Source organism: Squalius cephalus, assembly GCF_949319135.1.
Source record: "Squalius cephalus genome assembly, chromosome: 8".
NCBI lineage: Eukaryota > Metazoa > Chordata > Actinopteri > Cypriniformes > Leuciscidae > Squalius > Squalius cephalus.
The window spans coordinates 2,496,099-2,513,630 of record NC_137129.1 but is presented as its reverse complement, the minus strand read 5'-3'; the positions used below and the strand labels follow the sequence as shown (position 1 = coordinate 2,513,630).

General features: G+C 43.0%; 1 protein-coding gene across 3 annotated transcripts in view; it reads right to left on the bottom strand.

The window, feature by feature from the left end:
* samd12 (sterile alpha motif domain containing 12) overlaps positions 1–17,532 on the bottom strand; it is a 120,250-nt gene that overhangs the window by 91,637 nt on the left and 11,081 nt on the right. For all 3 annotated transcript variants that reach the window (XM_079878190.1, XM_079878191.1, XM_079878189.1), the window contains exon 2: positions 12,383–12,573. In XM_079878190.1, the coding sequence (XP_079734316.1) occupies positions 12,383–12,573 (191 nt within the window). The remainder of the gene's footprint in view (positions 1–12,382; positions 12,574–17,532) is intronic.

The following is a 17,532-nucleotide window of genomic DNA, read 5'->3' as shown; positions in this document are numbered from 1 at the left end:
TCGGAGAGAGTCGAGACGCCGAAGAGTTCCAGGAGTCGAGAACGTTAAACGCCAGACTCAGAGAGAGTCGAGACGCCGAAGAGTTCCAGGAGTCGAGAGAACGTTAAACGCCGGACTCGGAAAGAGTCGAGACACCGAAGAGTTCCAGGAGTCGAGAACGTTAAACGCAGGACTCGGAGAGAGTCGAGACGCCGAAGAGTTCCAGGAGTCGAGAGAACGTTAAACGCAGGACTCGGAGAGAGTCGAGACACCGAAGAGTTCCAGGAGTCGAGAGAACGTTAAACGCCGGACTCGGAGAGAGTCGAGACGCCGAAGAGTTCCAGGAGTCGAGAGAACGTTAAACGCCGGACTCGGAGAGAGTCGAGACGCCGAAGAGTTCCAGGAGTCGAGAGAACGTTAAACGCCGGACTCGGAGAGAGTCGAGACAACGAAGAGTTCCAGGAGTCGAGAGAACGTTAAACGCCGGACTCGGAGAGAGTCGAGACGTCGAAGAGTTCCAGAAGTCGAGAGAACGTTAAACGCCGGACTCGGAGAGAGTCGAGACGCCGAAGTGTTCCAGGAGTCGAGAGAACGTTAAACGCCGGACTCGGAGAGAGTCGAGGCGCCGAAGAGTTCCAGAAGTCGAGAGAACGTTATACGCAGGACTCGGAGAGAGTCGAGACGCCGAAGAGTTCCAGGAGTCGAGAGAACGCTAAACGCCGGACTCGGAGAGAGTCGAGACGCCGAAGAGTTCCAAGAGTCGAGAGAACGCTAAACGCCGGACTCGGAGAGAGTCGAGACGCCGAAGAGTTCCAAGAGTCGAGAGAACGCTAAACGCCGGACTCGGAGAGAGTCGAGGCGCCGAAGAGTTCCAGAAGTCGAGAGAACGTTATACGCAGGACTCGGAGAGAGTCGAGACGCCGAAGAGTTCCAGGAGTCGAGAGAACGTTATACGCAGGACTCGGAGAGAGTCGAGACGCCGAAGAGTTCCAGGAGTCGAGAGAACGCTAAACGCCGGACTCGGAGAGAGTCGAGACGCCGAAGAGTTCCAGGAGTCGAGAGAACGCTAAACGCCGGACTCGGAGAGAGTCGAGACGCCGAAGAGTTCCAGAAGTCGAGAGAACGCTAAACGCCGGACTCGGAGAGAGTCGAGACGCCAAAGAGTTCCAAGAGTCGAGAGAACGTTAAACGCAGGACTCGGAGAGAGTCGAGACGCCGAAGAGTTCCAGGAGTCGAGAGAACGCTAAACACCGGACTCGGAGAGAGTCGAGACGCCGAAGAGTTCCAGAAGTCGAGAGAACGCTAAACGCCGGACTCGGAGAGAGTCGAGACGCCGAAGAGTTCCAGGAGTCGAGAGAACGTTAAACGCCGGACTCGGAGAGAGTCGAGACGCCGAAGAGTTCCAGAAGTCGAGAGAACGCTAAACGCCGGACTCGGAGAGAGTCGAGACGCCGAAGAGTTCCAGGAGTCGAGAGAACGCTAAACGCCGGACTCGGAGAGAGTCGAGACACCGAAGAGTTCCAGGAGTCGAGAGAACGTTAAACGCCGGACTCGGAGAGAGTCGAGACGCCGAAGAGTTCCAGAAGTCGAGAGAACGCTAAACGCCGGACTCGGAGAGAGTCGAGACGCCGAAGAGTTCCAGAAGTCGAGAGAACGCTAAACGCCGGACTCGGAGAGAGTCGAGACGCCGAAGAGTTCCAGAAGTCGAGAGAACGCTAAACGCCGGACTCGGAGAGAGTCGAGACGCCGAAGAGTTCCAGGAGTCGAGAGAACGCTAAACGCCGGACTCGGAGAGAGTCGAGACGCCGAAGAGTTCCAGGAGTCGAGAGAACGCTAAACGCCGGACTCGGAGAGAGTCGAGACGCCGAAGAGTTCCAGGAGTCGAGAGAACGTTAAACGCCGGACTCGGAGAGAGTCGAGACGCCGAAGAGTTCCAGGAGTCGAGAGAACGTTAAACGCCGGACTCGGAGAGAGTCGAGACGCCGAAGAGTTCCAGGAGTCGAGAGAACGCTAAACGCCGGACTCGGAGAGAGTCGAGACGCCGAAGAGTTCCAGGAGTCGAGAGAACGTTAAACGCCGGACTCGGAGAGAGTCGAGACGCCGAAGAGTTCCAGGAGTCGAGAGAACGCTAAACGCCGGACTCGGAGAGAGTCGAGACGCCGAAGAGTTCCAGGAGTCGAGAGAACGTTAAACGCCGGACTCGGAGAGAGTCGAGACGCCGAAGAGTTCCAGGAGTCGAGAGAACGTTAAACGCCGGACTCGGAGAGAGTCGAGACGCCGAAGAGTTCCAGGAGTCGAGAGAACGTTAAACGCCGGACTCGGAGAGAGTCGAGACGCCGAAGAGTTCCAGGACTCGAGAGAACGCTAAACACCGGACTCGGAGAGAGTCGAGGCGCCGAAGAGTTCCAGGAGTCGAGAGAACGCTAAACGCCGGACTCGGAGAGAGTCGAGACGCCGAAGAGTTCCAGGAGTCGAGAGAACGTTAAACGCCGGACTCGGAGAGAGTCGAGACGCCGAAGAGTTCCAGGAGTCGAGAGAACGCTAAACACCGGACTCGGAGAGAGTCGAGACGCCGAAGAGTTCCAGAAGTCGAGAGAACGTTAAACGCCGGACTCGGAGAGAGTCGAGACGCCGAAGAGTTCCAGGAGTCGAGAGAACGTTAAACGCCGGACTCGGAGAGAGTCGAGACGCCGAAGAGTTCCAGGAGTCGAGAGAACGCTAAACGCCGGACTCGGAGAGAGTCGAGACGCCGAAGAGTTCCAGGAGTCGAGAGAACGCTAAACACCGGACTCGGAGAGAGTCGAGGCGCCGAAGAGTTCCAGGAGTCGAGAGAACGCTAAACGCCGGACTCGGAGAGAGTCGAGACGCCGAAGAGTTCCAGGAGTCGAGAGAACGCTAAACACCGGACTCGGAGAGAGTCGAGACGCCGAAGAGTTCCAGGAGTCGAGAGAACGCTAAACGCCGGACTCGGAGAGAGTCGAGACGCCGAAGAGTTCCAGGAGTCGAGAGAACGCTAAACGCCGGACTCGGAGAGAGTCGAGACGCCGAAGAGTTCCAGGAGTCGAGAGAACGTTAAACGCCGGACTCGGAGAGAGTCGAGACGCCGAAGAGTTCCAGGAGTCGAGAGAACGTTAAACGCCGGACTCGGAGAGAGTCGAGACGCCGAAGAGTTCCAGGAGTCGAGAGAACGCTAAACGCCGGACTCGGAGAGAGTCGAGACGCCGAAGAGTTCCAGGAGTCGAGAGAACGCTAAACGCCGGACTCGGAGAGAGTCGAGACGCCGAAGAGTTCCAGGAGTCGAGAGAACGCTAAACGCCGGACTCGGAGAGAGTCGAGACGCCGAAGAGTTCCAGGAGTCGAGAGAACGTTAAACGCCGGACTCGGAGAGAGTCGAGACGCCGAAGAGTTCCAGGAGTCGAGAGAACGCTAAACGCCGGACTCGGAGAGAGTCGAGGCGCCGAAGAGTTCCAGGAGTCGAGAGAACGCTAAACGCCGGACTCGGAGAGAGTCGAGACGCCGAAGAGTTCCAGGAGTCGAGAGAACGTTAAACGCCGGACTCGGAGAGAGTCGAGACGCCGAAGAGTTCCAGAAGTCGAGAGAACGTTAAACGCCGGACTCGGAGAGAGTCGAGACGCCGAAGAGTTCCAGGAGTCGAGAGAACGTTAAACGCCGGACTCGGAGAGAGTCGAGACGCCGAAGAGTTCCAGGAGTCGAGAGAACGCTAAACGCCGGACTCGGAGAGAGTCGAGACGCCGAAGAGTTCCAGGAGTCGAGAGAACGCTAAACACCGGACTCGGAGAGAGTCGAGACGCCGAAGAGTTCCAGGAGTCGAGAGAACTCTAAACGCCGGACTCGGAGAGAGTCGAGACACCGAAGAGTTCCAGGAGTCGAGAGAACGCTAAACGCCGGACTCGGAGAGAGTCGAGACGCCGAAGAGTTCCAGGAGTCGAGAGAACGTTAAACGCCGGACTCGGAGAGAGTCGAGACGCCGAAGAGTTCCAGGAGTCGAGAGAACGCTAAACGCCGGACTCGGAGAGAGTCGAGACGCCGAAGATCCGACAGGAACCAGTGCTTTATAGAGGAGCCGATTAAACACAGATGAGATGTTGAGGGGAGGGAATTATAACACACACACACACACACACACACACTCACGCACACACTCACGGGCACATGCACACACACATGCAAACACATGCACACACACACTCACACTCGCACACACACTCACACTCGCACACGGGCACACACACACACTCGCACACGGGCACACGCACACACAAACACACACACGCAAACACACTCACATGCAAACACACTCACGCAAACACTCACACGCAAGCACACTCACGCAAACACACTCACACGCAAACACACTCACACACTCACTCACACACGGGCACACGCACACGCAAACACACACACACACACGCAAACACACTCACACACTCACACACTCACTCACACACGGGCACACTCACACGCAAACACACTCACGCAAACACTCACACGCAAACACACTCACGCAAACACACTCACGCAAACACACACACTCACTCACACACGGGCACACGCACACGCAAACACACACACGCAAACACACACACACGCAAACACACACACACGCAAACACACACACACGCAAACACACACACACGCAACCACACACACGCAAACACACACACACGCAAACGCACAAACGCACACACTCACGCACACACTCACGCACGCACTCACGCACGCACTCACGCACGCACACACTCACGCACACACTCACGCACACACTCACGCACGGGCACACACAGGCACACACACGGGCACACACACGGGCACATGGGCACACACAAACACACACAAGGGCACACGCACACGCAAACACACACACACACAAACACACACACACACGCAAACACACTCACACACAAACGCACGCACACACAAACGCACACACTCACGCACACACTCACGCACACACTCACGCACACAAATAAACACACACACGCAAACACACTCACATGCAAACACACACACTCACTCACACGCAAACACACTCACTCTCTCACACACACTCACTCACACACACACAGTCATTCCGTCCTTGGTATAATTAGAAAATTCAAGAATTCTCATGTTACTATAGCAACAAAGCATGATGACTTGAAGATATGAATGCATCACAACACTAGAATGATCATCTACGACAACAGAATTCATATTAGAGGCAAATGATCTGAAGGGCTGATCGATATAAGCAATATTAATTAGTAAAGATGGAGGAGAAAAATATATGGCTTCAATGAAAATGACTAAATGCATTTCCACTATTTTACAGTTCGATGGAATGACGATTTGATTGATTTGTCTGTTTTCTAAATGCATTGCATATTTGATGCACAATAAATGTAACATTGAGTTTAATACGACAGATGGACAGTTGAGTGACTCACGCAGACTCTGCATTACAGTGACATCTGGTGGTGAAAGCTGGACAAAAACATGATGCCAGTCAGATTAATGCACAGAGCAGCTTTATAGCTTTATTCATATCTTGAATTAGCTTTATTTTTTGTGTTAATTTTATTTTAAAAACATTTTTTTTATGTATTTTTAATTTAGTTCTCTTTAAATGACAAAACCACATACAATGACTAAAACATGTTTATGTTACATAAATATGTTTAAAATGTACAGTAGGTTTAATTTAGGCAACATTTCTAATTTTTGTTTAGTTTAAGTTTTTCTACTATTATTATTTTTTTTTTCCAGCTTTATTATTTTCAATGAAAATGTTAAACCCAACGGTTGTGTTTGTACATGGTTTTAAATAATAATAATCCTGGTAACAGAGTGGAAAAAAATGTCAGTTTTTGCTCATATTAGAAATGTTTTAATTCAGTTTCTCTTATCTGAAGGTTTAAGTCTGCATCACTTATTAAATGCAAATAATAAAAACTGCAAATAAAAATATTACCATCACCACTAAAAATAATAAAAAAGAGAATTATTGCTAAAGAAAGGAAAGCCATTAACAAAAATAAAAATAAATATAAATAAATATATATGAAAAATAAAAAATAAAAAAATAAAACAAGTAAAATAAAATAAAAATCTTTGTGTCCACACAGGATGATTTTCAATACTGAAAAAAAATATCGTAATAGTCCTATATATTTTTTTTTTAAGCAAAATATAAATATTGCTAAAGAAAACAAAGCCATTTAAAAATAATAATAAAATAAAATAGAAAATAATAATAAAATAAAATAATAAAATAAATTAAAATAAAATAAAATAAAATAAAATAAAATACATTGTGTCCAGACAGGATGATTTTCAATACAGATTTTTTTTTTTTTTAATAGTCTATCTATTTTTCTAAGCAAAATATAATTACTTCTCCTTGATTTAAAGTGTGAAATATGACCTGGGCATTTCTTCATGAGATTCAGCCAATAATGCATTTCTCCAGATCATATCACAGATGTATGACGATATAATAACAATATATGACATCAGATGCTCTAGACGTGATTCCGGTCCAGACTGCGAAACATGTCACAACTTTTCAAATATTCATTCAAGTACATAAGCAGAATTAGCAAGAATTTTAAGAAGATACTGGTTAATCTTGGTCAGAGATGAAGCAAATGTAGAGCTTGTTACTAAACTACTGTGCTCTGGAACTCATTTCATTTAATTAAGATTTAAACATCAAGCTTCCTTTTCAACCTGTTTACTCTCTCTCCATTTTTGATCAGATCTGAACTTAAATGGTGAATGAATAATGAATGAAAAATGAAAAATAATAATAAATGTTTGGAATATGAACCCGAGGTTGATCTTTTTAAAGACGCTCGGCAGATTATTGCAGAAGTGAAAGTTCAAGCTGAATTGCAGAAATTGAGTTGCTAAAAGGCTTTAAACTTTAAAGTGGCGTTTCCATAATAACACAAATGTCTGATTTCAGCCGTTTCACAGGAGAAATCGAGTGTTTGACAGGAGAAATCGAGTGTTTGACAGGATCAATCGCGTGTTTGACAGGAGAAATCGAGTGTTTGACGGGATAAATCGAGTGTTTGACAGGATCAATCGCGTGTTTGACAGGAGAAATCGCGTGTTTGACAGGATCAATCGCGTGTTTGACAGGATCAATCGCGTGTTTGACAGGATCAATCGCGTGTTTGACAGGATCAATCGCGTGTTTGACAGGATCAATCGAGTGTTTGACAGGAGAAATCGAGTGTTTGACAGGAGAAATCGCGTGTTTGACAGGAGAAATCGCGTGTTTGACAGGATCAATCGCGTGTTTGACAGGATCAATCGCGTGTTTGACAGGATCAATCGAGTGTTTGACAGGAGAAATCGCGTGTTTGACAGGATCAATCGCGTGTTTGACAGGATCAATCGCGTGTTTGACAGGATCAATCGCGTGTTTGACAGGATCAATCGAGTGTTTGACAGGAGAAATCGAGTGTTTGACAGGATCAATCGCGTGTTTGACAGGATCAATCGCGTGTTTGACAGGATCAATCGCGTGTTTGACAGGATCAATCGCGTGTTTGACGGGATCAATCGAGTGTTTGACAGGAGAAATCGAGTGTTTGACGGGATAAATCGAGTGTTTGACAGGAGAAATCGAGTGTTTGACGGGATAAATCGAGTGTTTGACAGGAGAAATCGCGTGTTTGACAGGAGAAATCGCGTGTTTGACAGGATCAATCGCGTGTTTGACAGGATCAATCGCGTGTTTGACAGGATCAATCGCGTGTTTGACGGGATCAATCGCGTGTTTGACAGGATCAATCGAGTGTTTGACAGGATCAATCGCGTGTTTGACAGGATCAATCGCGTGTTTGACAGGATCAATCGCGTGTTTGACAGGATCAATCGAGTGTTTGACAGGATCAATCGAGTGTTTGACAGGATCAATCGAGTGTTTGACAGGATCAATCGCGTGTTTGACAGGATCAATCGCGTGTTTGACGGGATCAATCGAGTGTTTGACGGGATCAATCGAGTGTTTGACGGGATCAATCGAGTGTTTGACGGGATCAATCGCGTGTTTGACGGGATCAATCGCGTGTTTGACGGGATCAATCGAGTGTTTGACGGGATCAATCGAGTGTTTGACGGGATCAATCGAGTGTTTGACGGGATCAATCGAGTGTTTGACGGGATCAATCGCGTGTTTGACGGGATAAATCGCGTGTTTGACGGGATCAATCGCGTGTTTGACGGGATCAATCGCGTGTTTGACGGGATCAATCGCGTGTTTGACGGGATCAATCGAGTGTTTGACGGGATCAATCGAGTGTTTGACGGGATCAATCGCGTGTTTGACGGGATCAATCGAGTGTTTGACGGGATCAATCGCGTGTTTGACGGGATCAATCGCGTGTTTGACGGGATCAATCGCGTGTTTGACGGGATCAATCGAGTGTTTGACGGGATCAATCGAGTGTTTGACGGGATCAATCGAGTGTTTGACGGGATCAATCGCGTGTTTGACGGGATCAATCGCGTGTTTGACGGGATCAATCGAGTGTTTGACGGGATCAATCGAGTGTTTGACGGGATCAATCGAGTGTTTGACGGGATCAATCGAGTGTTTGACAGGATCAATCGAGTGTTTGACAGGATCAATCGAGTGTTTGACAGGATCAATCGAGTGTTTGACAGGATCAATCGAGTGTTTGACAGGATCAATCGAGTGTTTGACAGGATCAATCGAGTGTTTGACAGGATCAATCGAGTGTTTGACAGGATCAATCGAGTGTTTGACGGGATCAATCGAGTGTTTGACGGGATCAATCGAGTGTTTGACGGGATAAATCGCGTGTTTGACGGGATAAATCGCGTGTTTGACGGGATAAATCGAGTGTTTGACGGGATCAATCGCGTGTTTGACGGGATCAATCGAGTGTTTGACGGGATCAATCGAGTGTTTGACGGGATCAATCGCGTGTTTGACGGGATCAATCGAGTGTTTGACGGGATCAATCGCGTGTTTGACGGGATCAATCGCGTGTTTGACGGGATCAATCGCGTGTTTGACGGGATCAATCGCGTGTTTGACGGGATCAATCGAGTGTTTGACGGGATCAATCGAGTGTTTGACGGGATCAATCGAGTGTTTGACGGGATCAATCGCGTGTTTGACGGGATCAATCGCGTGTTTGACGGGATCAATCGCGTGTTTGACGGGATCAATCGAGTGTTTGACGGGATCAATCGAGTGTTTGACAGGATCAATCGAGTGTTTGACAGGATCAATCGAGTGTTTGACAGGATCAATCGAGTGTTTGACAGGATCAATCGAGTGTTTGACAGGATCAATCGAGTGTTTGACAGGATCAATCGAGTGTTTGACAGGATCAATCGAGTGTTTGACAGGATCAATCGCGTGTTTGACAGGATCAATCGAGTGTTTGACAGGATCAATCGAGTGTTTGACGGGATCAATCGAGTGTTTGACGGGATCAATCGAGTGTTTGACGGGATCAATCGAGTGTTTGACGGGATCAATCGAGTGTTTGACGGGAGAAATCGAGTGTTTTACGGGAGAAATCGAGTGTTTGACGGGATAAATCGCGTGTTTGACGGGATAAATCGCGTGTTTGACGGGATAAATCGAGTGTTTGACGGGATAAATCGAGTGTTTGACGGGATAAATCGCGTGTTTGACGGGATCAATCGCGTGTTTGACGGGATCAATCGAGTGTTTGACGGGATCAATCGAGTGTTTGACGGGATAAATCGAGTGTTTGACGGGATCAATCGAGTGTTTGACGGGATCAATCGAGTGTTTGACGGGATCAATCGAGTGTTTGAAGGGATCAATCGAGTGTTTGACGGGATCAATCGAGTGTTTGACAGGATCAATCGAGTGTTTGACAGGATCAGTCGAGTGTTTGACAGGATAAATCGCGTGTTTGACGGGATAAATCGCGTGTTTGACGGGATCAATCGCGTGTTTGACGGGATCAATCGCGTGTTTGACGGGATCAATCGCGTGTTTGACGGGATCAATCGCGTGTTTTACAGGATAAATCGCGTGTTTGACGGGAGAAATCGAGTGTTTGACGGGAGAAATCGAGTGTTTGACGGGATAAATCGCGTGTTTGACGGGATCAATCGTGTGTTTGACGGGATAAATCGAGTGTTTGACGGGATAAATCGCGTGTTTGACGGGATAAATCGCGTGTTTGACGGGATCAATCGCGTGTTTGACGGGATCAATCGCGTGTTTGACGGGATAAATCGAGTGTTTGACGGGAGAAATCGAGTGTTTGACGGGATAAATCGCGTGTTTGACGGGATCAATCGCGTGTTTGACGGGAGAAATCGAGTGTTTGACGGGATAAATCGAGTGTTTGACGGGATCAATCGCGTGTTTGACGGGATCAATCGAGTGTTTGACGGGATAAATCGCGTGTTTGACGGGATAAATCGCGTGTTTGACGGGATAAATCGAGTGTTTGACGGGATAAATCGAGTGTTTGACGGGATAAATCGAGTGTTTGACGGGATAAATCGAGTGTTTGACGGGATAAATCGAGTGTTTGACGGGATCAATCGCGTGTTTGACGGGATCAATCGCGTGTTTGACGGGATCAATCGAGTGTTTGACAGGATCAATCGCGTGTTTGACGGGATCAATCGAGTGTTTGACGGGATAAATCGAGTGTTTGACGGGAGAAATCGAGTGTTTGACGGGAGAAATCGAGTGTTTGACGGGAGAAATCGAGTGTTTGACTGGAGAAATCGAGTGTTTGACGGGAGAAATCGAGTGTTTGACGGGAGAAATCGAGTGTTTGACGGGAGAAATCGAGTGTTTGACGGGATCAATCGAGTGTTTGACGGGATCAATCGAGTGTTTGACGGGATCAATCGAGTGTTTGACGGGATCAATCGAGTGTTTGACGGGATCAATCGAGTGTTTGACGGGATCAATCGAGTGTTTGACGGGATCAATCGAGTGTTTGACAGGATCAATCGCGTGTTTGACGGTAGAAATCGAGTGTTTGACTGGATCAATCGAGTGTTTTACGGGATAGATCGAGTGTTTTACAGGATAAATCGAGTGTTTTACAGGAGAAATCGCGTGTTTGACAGGAGAAATCGCGTGTTTGACAGGAGAAATCGCGTGTTTGACGGGAGAAATCGCGTGTTTGACGGGAGAAATCGAGTGTTTGACGGGAGAAATCGAGTGTTTGACGGGAGAAATCGAGTGTTTTACGGGATAGATCGAGTGTTTTACGGGATAAATCGAGTGTTTCACAGGAGAAATCGAGTGTTTTACAGGATAAATCGAGTGTTTGACAGGAGAAATCGAGTGTTTGACGGGATAAATCGAGTGTTTCACAGGAGAAATCGAGTGTTTTACGGGATAAATCGAGTGTTTCACAGGAGAAATCGAGTGTTTTACAGGATAAATCGAGTGTTTCACAGGAGAAATCGAGTGTTTCACAGGAGAAATCGCGTGTTTGACAGGAGAAATCGCGTGTTTGACAGGAGAAATCGCGTGTTTGACAGGAGAAATCGAGTGTTTGACGGGAGAAATCGCGTGTTTGACGGGAGAAATCGAGTGTTTGACAGGAGAAATCGAGTGTTTTACAGGATAAATCGCGTTTGACGGGAGAAATCGCGTGTTTGACGGGAGAAATCGAGTGTTTCACAGGAGAAATCGCGTGTCTCGAATGACACCTAATTTATGGTTAGTACTAAATATATGATAAAAAAGGCAATAAAGAAGAAGCGATCCAAGAGTCTGACATTAATATGATAATTCACTCATGCTACAACAATATTCTGAAATGATGCATTAAGGGACGTATGCATTTGTTTAAATCACATAAATGAGTGACATTCTCCACTATACACTACCATTCAAATGTCTTTTTTGTTTTTGTTTTTAAGAAATTGTTTACATATTTACATTTATTTTATTCAGCAAAGATGCATTTAGTTGATCAGAAGTGACAGTAAAGACATTTATAATGTGACAAAAGATTCTATTTAAAATAAATGTTGTTCTTTCTTTTAAACTTTCTATTCATCAAAGAATACTGAAAAATAAAGTGTATCACGGTTTCCACAAAAATATTAAACAGTTTTCAACATTGATAATAATCATAAATGTTTCTTGATCATCAAATCATCATATTAGAGTGATTTCTGAAGGATCATGTGACACTGAAGACTGGAGTAATGATGCTGAAAATTCAGCTTTGATCACAGGATATAAATTACACTTTACTATATATTCACATAGAAAACAGCTGATTTACATTGGAATAATATTTCTGAATTTTTACTGTATTTTTGATAAATAAACGCAGCTCTGGTGAGCAGCAGCGATCAGATTCACGATGAAACGGTGAGTTTATAGGGATATTCTCACCCGGGACAGCTCGGATTCGGAGACGGAGCGCTGAGGTGGAGATCGGTGCTGGAAACCAGGACTCTGGTCCAGAAAAGCCAGACTGTCCTCATCCAGTCCATGATCAACACACACTTCCTCCCGGTGTGATGTCACTTCCTCTGAGCACACCTGATGGTCAATCCCATTCTGGGTCAGATTGCAGTGGACAGCTGTGGACATCAGCAAACCAGAGAGTGTTAGTGAGCGGACACGACCACAAGGTGGAGCTGTGTGTGTGTGTGTGTGTGTGTGTGTGTGTGTGTGTGTAAGGTTGAGTAAGTAAAGCCAAGAATAACGTTGATATTGTTAGTAATATTTCGACTGGACTGGTTTGGTTTACTTGATTATCCAGACATCTTTTTTTTTTTTAAAGAAAAATCATGCATATCAAATATGATCATTGCTCTTTTGAGGAAGATTTATTTGTTCATTTCTCAATCATCATTGTATTGCATTACATTTTGTTTTAAAACTACACAGCTTTGATCATAAAATTAAGCATTTAAATATCATATTACTAAGACATTATTAGATATTGATATTTATATGCATTTTATGTCAGTAGTCTGTAATAAAGATCTCATTGATTAACATTTAAAAGCATCAAAATTTCATCTTACTCTTCGTTCATCATCATCTGCACTATTTATTACAAAATATTGCTCAGTTTTGGCCTCCAAATAATATTAAGGTGTTTACTTTCTCTCTGTGGAATATGATACTCAGCAGAAAAATGGGGAACTTTAAAAAAAATATTTCGTCTAAAGTTTCAATCAGGTTAACTGACATTAAAACCAAAACAAACCATTAAAAAATAAATAAATAAATAAATTGTTTGAAATAAAATAAATAATAACTGAAAAAATAAAATTATATGCAAAACTTTAACTTATTTTATTTCAGCTAAACATTTCTCATTTTTATTTTAACTTGGACTAAAACAACCAAAACTAGAACTGAAATAATTTATAAAAATATAATGAAATTAAAAAAATATTAAAAAATTATAATAAAATGACTAAAACATAGCAAATTTACTAAAACTGTAAAATTAAAACAGAAAATATACAAACAAAAACGAATTCAAAATATTAATAAAAAATATATAATAGCATCTCAATGATATTGGGTTTAATAATCTGTGATTGTGTTTCTGATTATTGTTTCATATGCCAGGCTCGTTCATAAACATGTTTCACATCGTCCTCTAGATGGCATGAGATGACAGAATTATGACAGACACCACAGCGTTTCTATAATCCTGTCTGATATTAATGAATCATGAACCATAAAGATGACGGACACATACAATAAAATCATAACCAAGGATTTGAACCAAAGCAGTTGGTTAATGCATATAGACATTTTTGTGATTATGTATAATGACATTAATAATATTAATAATAATCTATTAATCTTGAAAGCAGCACATGTGAAGATCTTCTGGCTGTCGTTGAGACGAGCATTAAAGCGTAAAACATTTGAACAAACGCATCTGTCACGTTCTCTGAATCCAGGCCGCGCAGACGAGAGCCAGACGGAGCTCGTTCTGCCAGAGAATACTCAAAGATGAAGACAGAAATAAACCCAGCGCTTCCTCACAGCCTGGAAACACGGATCTCTAGGAGAACGATACGAGATTAAACCCTGATAGACCAGAACATCACCACTGGAGCGTCATATACTGTAAACCAACGGTTTCATTTAATAATTCAATCATTTTCATCCCATCTGTTTGCAAACAATAAACACACAGTTTACAACAGAACATTTAACAACCACAGGGGGCAGACTTATATCATTCAAGGCACAGTTCAACCAGAAATTAATATTCTGGTATTATTTATTCACCGTCATGTCTTTTTCAAACATGTTTGACTCTTTCTTCTGTAAAACACAAAAGGAGAAGTTTAGCAGAATGTCCAAGCTGCTCTTTTACTTACAATGAAAGCAAATGATGAACAAATTAAATTGCAGTCTATAGGGTTATTGTATTTAAATTAATCTAAAAAACTAAAATCATAAATTTGTTGCTTTAAATGAAATAAATATGAGCTGAAATTTAAAAAAAATACACGTCACAATATTCCTCATTTAAATAATTCATGCGCAGAATAAAGGGGCGGGGCCTGGTTGAGTTAGTTAGTAGTGTGTTAAACTGGCGGTTATGGAAAGGGGCGGGACATTTCCCAAACACACTCGAAGCGCTCGACCAATCACAACACACTGATCCAGTTGACCAATCAGAGCACAGTGTGCTTATAAAATATTAAAAAAACTTATGCTTATTTAATTTCAGCTACACTGTAAACGTTTTATGATTTTTTTTTTTTACGAAGATTTATCACTTTTGTCAACTTTGATTAACTAATGTTGTTTAGATGACATAATATTTGGAGTTTCTGTTGATCAAAATAATTCATTCAATTTTTTTTATTTCAATGAACTCAAAACATAATGCAACCAGAAACAACAATATTTTTTAGTGTAGTTTCCAACATTTCTCACTTTCATTTAGATTAACGATGCACTAAAATAACTAAAACTGAAATAGCAAAAAATCTTAAACTATACAGACATTTAAAATAATAATAATAATAATTTTTTATAAAAATAAAAATGCACAAATTACTAAAACTTTAACTGAAACTGAAAAAATTAGTTAAAAAAATATTATTAAAAACTGAGTTACACTTTATTTGAAGGTGTCCGTGTTTATGCATTTAAGTATTGTGCAATAATTAACTACACATGTACTTTATAGGGTTAGTTGTTGCATGTAATTATGCATAATTTATAGTTATTACTACAAGTAAAAAGGAGGACACTGTAAAATAAAGTGTAACCAAAACTAAAATGACACGGATTCGCAGATACAAAGCTATCATATGGATTCAGACAAAAATATATCTAATAGTCTTATAACAAGACAGTAAATATATTCATAATTCATACTTTAGATGATGATTTATGGTGCTTTTTTTGTCCTTTTTGTTCCCCATGAGCTCAGACAATCTGCGAAATCTCTTTCAGAAGAATAAAAGCCATGCAGGTTTGGAACAATATATGATTAAAATGTAAATTTTTGGATGAACTGGCACTGATTGTGATGAGCTCAACAAGCTCTGGATGCAAACACAGCCGGTGTCGTTGCGTAACGGGTCATCAAACCAATCTAAGCCGTGACGACATCTGACGAACACCATGACTGAGAGAACGACAGAACAAACCGCTCTGCTCTTGTTTACTGAACTGGGAACGCTGGGAATATTCCAGAACACAGCAGCCTTGAAACAAAAAGCAGATTAGCATGCAAAGCACGCAGAGCTTCCTCCTCTCAGATTCCCTGCTTTCTCTCTCCTCTTCCTCGCTCCACATCTTTCTCAGGCCACACTCAGTTAAAACCAGGGTTTCTAATGGCCACGATATATTAATGATATGTTTAATTGATCTCAGACACAGAGCATTGCCCTTGGTTTGTGTGTTTGGAGTGGTGTGTGTATGTACCGGGGCTGGAAGGCTTTTTCTGCCTTTCCTCTAAATATAGATCAGGACGTTCTTCTCCTCTTCTGAACGACATGCGCACTGAGGGAAGGAGGGAGCGAGAGACTGAGACTGAGAAAGAGAAAGAGATGCTTCACTGTTTAATCCAGCCCTGCTTTCCTCCCCCTCATTTAAAGGGCCAGTTCACCCCCAAAATAAAAATACTGTCATTATTTACTCTCTCTTATATTATTATTTTGTTCATATAAAATGAAAGGAGAAGTTTGAAGGATATAATTATGCCTGTAAAAAAAAAATTATATATATATTTATAATAATAATAATAATAATTATTATTATTATTATATATTGTGCACTATATAGTGTACTCTATGGTTCAAAAGTTTGGGGTCAGTACGATTGTAATTTTTGTTTTTTGGTGAAGAAATCAATACAGAAAGGATTAAATTGATCAAAAGTGACAGTAAAGACAGTTACAATGTTATCAAATAAATGCTGTTCTTTTGAACATTCTATTCATCAAAGAATCCTGAAAAATGTATTGCAGGATTTACTTTGAAACTTCATTTTAACTGTAAAATTGTAAAAAAAAAAAAAGAAAAAAAAAAAAAGGCAAATTGCATGAATAATTACAATGTGATGTGAAGTAGCGAAGTAGAAAGACTAAAATAGCATTTTCTTCTCAAATGTATTTGCAATTTTGAAAAATATATTTTTTTAGAGCACAGTTTCCACAAAACTATGAATCACCACAACAGTTTTCAACACGATCATAATCATAACTGTTTCAGAGTGATTTCTGAAGGATCATGTGACACTGAAGACTGGAGTAATGATGCTGAAAATTCAGCTTTGATCACAGGAATAAATTACACTTTACTATATACTCACATAGAAAACAGTTATTTTAAATTGTAATAATATTTCAGAATTTTCCTATTTTTACTGTATTTTTAATAAAATAAATGCAGTCTTGGTGAGCTCCTCAGATCAGCTGACATTGGGAATCGAAGCCATCGAACTGAAGAGCTATGGTTGAATGGAAAAAAAAAAATCCTAAATTTCATTTAGTTAATTTTAATGTTATCATATGGTTTCAAAAAAGCAAAAATTGCCTTTATGATCTGTCATTGTATTGAAAAAGCATTAGGGATTAGGGGAAAAAGCATTAGGGACCAAAAGTGTGGAAAGCTGAGCTGATTTACCCAGTGAAGCTTTTCCTATAATGCGAAAGACCGGAAAGGATGATCGATTTCACTCAATAGAGTCTGAACATCTCGACTGCGTTGCTGTTGGCCTCTCGTGTTCTTCACCAGTGATCTGAAGTAAGCATGGATGGCAGGCCATTAAAAGTGGAGTGGTTTGTTTGTGCGCTCAGTGTGTGACCCAGAAACAGGAGTGGAGATGGTTGAGAATCAGCTGATTCTGAACACACATGTACGTCATTATTCGGGTGAAGATATGAAGCTGTGAGGGCAGTTCACGTCCAGTGTTGTCCAGCGCTGTGATGGAGGCTGGAAGCAATAATATACTGTAAATATTACAGGAGAAACCAACGACTGTGAGCAGAGACACTACACTGAGAGGAATCAAATCCATAGCTTCATAACATTTACCATTTCATT